The 6,000-nt window shown below is 48.2% G+C and overlaps 1 protein-coding gene across 7 annotated transcripts in view; it reads right to left on the reverse strand.

The window, feature by feature from the left end:
* The window catches only part of LOC142652732 (transducin-like enhancer protein 1), a 51,073-nt gene extending 46,536 nt beyond the window's left edge, over positions 1-4,537 (reverse strand). For 6 of the 7 annotated variants that reach the window (XM_075828445.1, XM_075828426.1, XM_075828420.1 and 3 more), the window contains exons 1-2: positions 3,606-4,536; positions 1,581-1,681 (exon numbers count right to left, since the gene is read on the reverse strand). In XM_075828445.1, the coding sequence (XP_075684560.1) occupies positions 1,581-1,681; positions 3,606-3,629 (125 nt within the window). In that variant the 5' untranslated portion in view covers positions 3,630-4,536. Of the gene's footprint in view, positions 1-1,580; positions 1,682-3,605 lie in introns of all 7 variants that reach the window. The other variant, XM_075828413.1, reaches the window with a different exon arrangement.
* Positions 4,538-6,000: the final 1,463 nt, after the last annotated feature.

A 6,000-nucleotide genomic window follows, 5' to 3' on the forward strand; every position in this document is an offset into this window, starting at 1 on the left:
GCCGTCTGTGTGGGAACTGCGCATGCGCCGCTCCCACACAGTCCAATTTTAAATGCGCGCCGTCCGGCGCCATTTTCCTGTGGACCGGAAGTCGCGGCCGGACAGTAAGATTACTACTTCCGGTCGCGGCTTCCGGACTTGTGCACTTGGACCAGCGGCAGCAGACGGGCCGGAGGGAGCCGCGGCGGCAGGAGCAGGTAAGAGATTTCTATGTATGTTCGTGTTTGTGTGTGTTTACTACTGTATGTAAACCTACTACACTGTGTGTTAGCTCAAAAAATGGCGACACACAGTGTAGGAGGTTAGACCGTTAAAACCCCTCGTTTCTCCCGGCACTAGCCAGGATAAAGGAGGGGGGGATTCTCAGAGCTCACTAGAGCGAGTGCTTTTTTCCCAATTTTGCAGCAAAAAGCAATGTGGTTGCTTTACCACATGCAATGCTGCAATTTTGGGAATAGCTCAGCTCCATCTAGTGACCAGCAATGGGAAATATTATAAATTAGAATCTAATTTATACTATTTCCTGACTCGTGAAAAAAATAAAAAAAAATTGAACAATGTTTAATCACCTACACACTAAATGTTTAATTAAAAAAAAAAAAATCATGTTTTGCTGGCAACACATTCCCTTTAAATTTACCCACCCTCCAAATTGGTCACGCCCAATGCTGCCATAATCCCACTGTGCAGTGCTGTGGATGCAATGATGGTCGTGTCCTTCGGGTATGTTCAGTTTTTTGTAGGCAGAAAAGTCTGCCACAAAATTCCTTCGCTCAGGGGAAAAATGCCCGACTCCCATTGAAATCAATGGGAGGCAATTTTGGCCGGTTTTTGGCACTGTTTCCGCATTAAAAAAAAAACAACTCCGTGTGAACTAGCCCTTATAGTGATGTAAAACCACATGACCATGTTACGATAGAGGACATACCATTGTCCTAGTCATAGCACCAGTATGTGGCATGGTGTACGCATATATGGCCTCATTCACAATCACAGCCCGCAATTGCGGTCTCGGTCGGCCACAGACAGCCATCCGCATATGCGGGTCGTGCTCCCATACAAAAGTATGGGAGCACAGCCTGTAAAAAGCAAAAGAACAGACATGTCCTATCTTTTGCGGTAGACTTCTACAGCACGGACACCTACCCGTAAATATACGGGAAGGTGTCCGGTCAACAGAAGTGAATGGGTCCGTGTTTGGAGGCCGCAATTCCGGTCCACAATTATGGTAGATTTTTAGGGTCGTACGCATGGGGCCTAAGAAAGTTTTTTTTTTTTACCTAGAGGTTTCTGGGGGTCGTTTTAAAAAAGCCTTAATAATACAACAAAATCTTCCCTGCATTCCTCAGACGGGACCGGGTCTAGTTTTTGGCACAATATATACGTTCTCAAGCAGTCTTACAAAAGGTGTGAACGTTTTACCAAAAGGCTTACCCTAAAATGCTTCACATATTTAGAAGTACTTGACAACATTGATCCTTGAAAGTCTTAGTTATGGTGGAACAGCTATCAAACGGTGGACTTGATGGCCTAGATTACGTACACTCACGTGGGGTACTCATCTCATTCTAGATGCTCACCTGTGATACTGCGCTTGGAGAAACTGAAATTCCTCCTTTATCCGGTCCAAGGACTCTGGGATGGTGAATTTAAATGGCTGCCCTGCGGCCTGGTGCGGCGTCTGCGGAACCGAAAGACAGGAATGAGATTAAATATTAAAACAAAAACTTCAATACAGCTTCCACTTGAATGATACTAGAGGCAAAGCAGACATAATAGTCTCATAGAAGCCACCAAGAAATGTTTCCATATGACTTGCCAAGCAAAGCAGGAATGCAGATTAACTCATCCAACACCAGAATGAATGTATTACCAGCAAACACAGCCAATATTGTTCTCTGGACGGATACAGCAGGAATAAGTAACCCCCAGCAGAGACCTGCATGATATAAATAGCTGCCAGGACTCTCAATAACTCACCCTCATGTCCACGTGGTAGGACTAGAGTAAATCAGAGAGGTGTGCGCACGCATAATATATATACACACACACACACACATATATATATAACCAATAACATATTTACAACCAAATGCGCCTGTGTTGAAAAACACAAATCCACTTCTATTCATTAGGACTGAACTACCAGTAAGGAATCTGCCTGCTAGGCCTAAGTTCCCACAGCCGACAAGGACTTGTGAACATAGAAGTACATTCTCCTGTGATTTATCCATCATCCCCATGTTACAATGTGTGTTTGTATTCTAAGTCCTATAAATAATTATTTCATTGCATATTGTGTATCACAACAAACTTCAATGTAGTCTATTGTTCCCTGAAGGCAGCCAGTTCAGGCCTCGAGAGAATTAGTGTTAAAAGGAATGACAGATAGTCCACTAAAAAAAATATATATATAAAATAATATCTGCCCCTCCCAGGAATAAGAGGAGTACATGATCTGCCATGTGTGCACTTCTGAGAACCTCCAGATACATGTGTCTAAAGCCAGCCTGAATGAATGCGACGACAGCAGCTAGGGGGCGGTAAAGAGACAAGGGGCTGTGCTCTCCCCCACGTGGGGACAGACCACATTTTTTTTTCCTTCTCATCTTAGAAAAAAAACAAAAAACTACACACTGGCTCCATGCAGCAACCAGGAAGTTACAAGTAATTGGCAACCGCAAAACGCAACACAATAATAATAATCCTGCAGCTACACGAATGGCACAAATTTCAAGCGGTTTCATACGTTGGAGGACCATTAGTGAGTGGGTGGTATGCGGCATACATTAATAGTGCCCCCTCCTCACAGAACAGATGGCAGACATGTGGGCATGAGTTGTATGTAAAGCCAATGTCTGGGGGAGAGAACGCTTCACACAAAAAGACATTGCAGCCATAGTAGCAGTCCAAGCCCAGCCTGGGCCAGTCAGTAACACACACAACTCACCGGTTGTCTGCCTGGGCCAGTCAGTACCACACACACAACTCACCGGGTGTCTGCCTGGGCCAGTCAGTACCACACACACACACAACTCACCGGTTGTCTGCCTGGGCCAGTCAGTACCACACACACACAACTCACCGGGTGTCTGCCTGGGCCAGTCAGTACCACACACACACAACTCACCGGGTGTCTGCCTGGGCCAGTCAGTACCACACACACAACTCACCGGGTGTCTGCCTGGGCCAGTCAGTACCACACACACAACTCACCGGGTGTCTGCCTGGGCCAGTCAGTACCACACACACAACTCACCGGGTGTCTGCCTGGGCCAGTCAGTACCACACACACAACTCACCGGGTGTCTGCCTGGGCCAGTCAGTACCACACACACAACTCACCGGGTGTCTGCCTGGGCCAGTCAGTACCACACACACAACTCACCGGGTGTCTGCCTGGGCCAGTCAGTACCACACACACAACTCACCGGGTGTCTGCCTGGGCCAGTCAGTAACACACACACAACTCACCGGGTGTCTGCCTGGGCCAGTCAGTAACACACACACAACTCACCGGGTGTCTGCCTGGGCCAGTCAGTAACACACACACAACTCACCGGGTGTCTGCCTGGGCCAGTCAGTACCACACACACACAACTCACCGGGTGTCTGCTCTGGGGAAACATGGCTCTCCCAGCCGCCGCTTTGCCTCTTTGAAGCTCAATTCTCCTCGACTTCGCCTAAGTCCAATGCCAGTAGGTGAAATGGTCCAAGCAGAACGCCGGGCACCGAGCTAAATGCACCGAGCACTGCCACCCAGCATCCTACCGCCTCCTTTCTTCTGGGCGTCCTTTGTCTGCGGAGAACAAGGAGACAGCCTGCCAGCAGCCCGGACACTGGCGCTCCCAGCCGGGTGACTCTGCCTCCGGGGTGACCACAGATATTTACACCAAACTTTCCCGGCTAACTTTACACCGATCTCCGAGGAAATGCTCAGCCGTTAGATCCACAACTGTGCGTGCGTATCCGGGAATCCCCAACCAACAAGGGGGATCAGCAGCTGCAGCAGCCCCGGGGGCTCATAGCCGGAGGGAGGGGGCAGCGCACACGGCTGGGGGTTGGGTGGGATAGGATGCAGCCCCAGCAGCAATCCGTAAACATCCAGATGGAGGGAGGTGGTGGGAAGCAGAGATCCTGCGCGGCCGGCAAACAAACAACACAAAGACTCACAAGAACAGCCCGTAGTTCCGACGGCTAATTAGCAGCTCATCCCCCACCTTCCCGGGCACAGGAACAAAGTGCCGGCTGCGGAGAGCGCAAACTTCCCTCAAACCCCAACGGCTGCGCTTTCCCGGGCGCAGTGTAGAGTAGATGCCGGGCACGGGATCCAGGCCTCGGCGGAGACTCCCTCTAGCAGCACCGTACACGGGACACAGACAACTCGGGCCGCCCTCTCCTCTCCACAACTGGTTACATTAACACGCGGTTTCACACTCCTCCAGCTAACCAGAAACCAGCCCCGCCCAAACCATGCTAGGCTCGGCGCATCGCAACCAATAGCCGCGCTGCTGGACCAACGTGGGGTCATGACGTCTTCTACACACCACAACCAATAAGTACTCTCCCCTTGTCGTTCCTGGGGAAGCCTTCCACCCGGACTGCAGGGCGCAGCAAACAGCCAATTGTGTGATGGCATGGGAGGAGCTAACTGGCAGGCAGAGTGGGAAGGGCGGTAAGATGGAGAAGTAGCTGCTTGACTGTCAATCAAAGTAACGTGGGTCCAAAAGCGTCTAACAGCGTGTGTGTGTTTATAATACAAAAATATATGCTCGTGTATTTATGGGGATAGCATGCTTCTAACTTATACATAGATGAAGGGGGGACGACCAGTGTAGCCCTCCACCCCCAGCTTCAGGTGTGTGTGTGTGTATGTATATATATATATATATATATATATATATAATATATATATATATATATATATATACACAAATACCCATAGGTCCCTGTAATCCTATAGCTCAGTCTCGCACACTAGGGCCGATATCTGTGAAGCTTCTATCTTCTGACATGTGACTGAGAGGTGGGGGCAGATAGCACCCATGGGAGTCAGTGAACTGGGAAGTCAATGTAACATTTTCATAGACACATGCGCCTTCAGATGGGGGGCTGGGCTCACAGACCCCCGCCAATGCTATCCAAATATCGTTTGAATGGTGAATATGGAGGGTGGTCAGGGCTCCTAGTCAATAAGGCCGTGGCCCCATACCGACCGCTATAGTCATTAAGGGTTAACACAGTGGAGAAGATTTATCAGTATTATGAAAAAGCGCACAAATTTATGGCTTGATAAATTTGGCGCAACATGCTTTTCTCTTCCTCACCCCAACTCATGGCTTACTTTTCATCAGTATTTTGCACACATTGTTAATACATTTTACGTATGTAACTGCTATTCTTACCCCTTCTCTAGACACTTCCATAACGGCTGAGGTGTAAAAAGTGTCTAAAACACATAAGGCCTCATGCACACGGTCCGTAGCTGTGTACGTGGTCCGTGATTACGGCACAGACGGGCAGCAGAGTGTCATCCGCAGGCATTTGTTTTAATGAGCCCAGACCGTGTAATGGAATTAGCGATAAAAAACACTCCAAATCTCCCTACATTAACTTCATTGAGAGGAAGAGGTGTTTTTCCTCAGCGTTTTTTGTCCGCTCGCAGATAAAAAAGCTTAAAGGCTATGTACATCTTTGACATTGTTTTTGTTTTTTAAAATAAAATTGTGCATCAGTGTGGTTCGTGCAACTTCCTAAATACATTTTATTAAAAATGATCTTTACTTTTTGAGATACAGCTGCTTTGTGTTCTGTATACAGAGCAGCTGTATCGTTCGCTAAGGCCTGAATCCGTCAGGTCCGCGGGACTGACGGGTTCAGTGACAGCAAGTACTGCGTGTCAAAGGTGTACAAAGCCTTTAATGCCCTATCTTGGAGCGCTTCAAGAAATCAATGGGATGCGGAAAAACAAAATGTGCCAGTTGTCTAAAATGTTTTTTG

Source organism: Rhinoderma darwinii, chromosome 1 (genome assembly GCF_050947455.1).
Source record: "Rhinoderma darwinii isolate aRhiDar2 chromosome 1, aRhiDar2.hap1, whole genome shotgun sequence".
NCBI classification, from domain to species: Eukaryota; Metazoa; Chordata; class Amphibia; order Anura; family Rhinodermatidae; genus Rhinoderma; species Rhinoderma darwinii.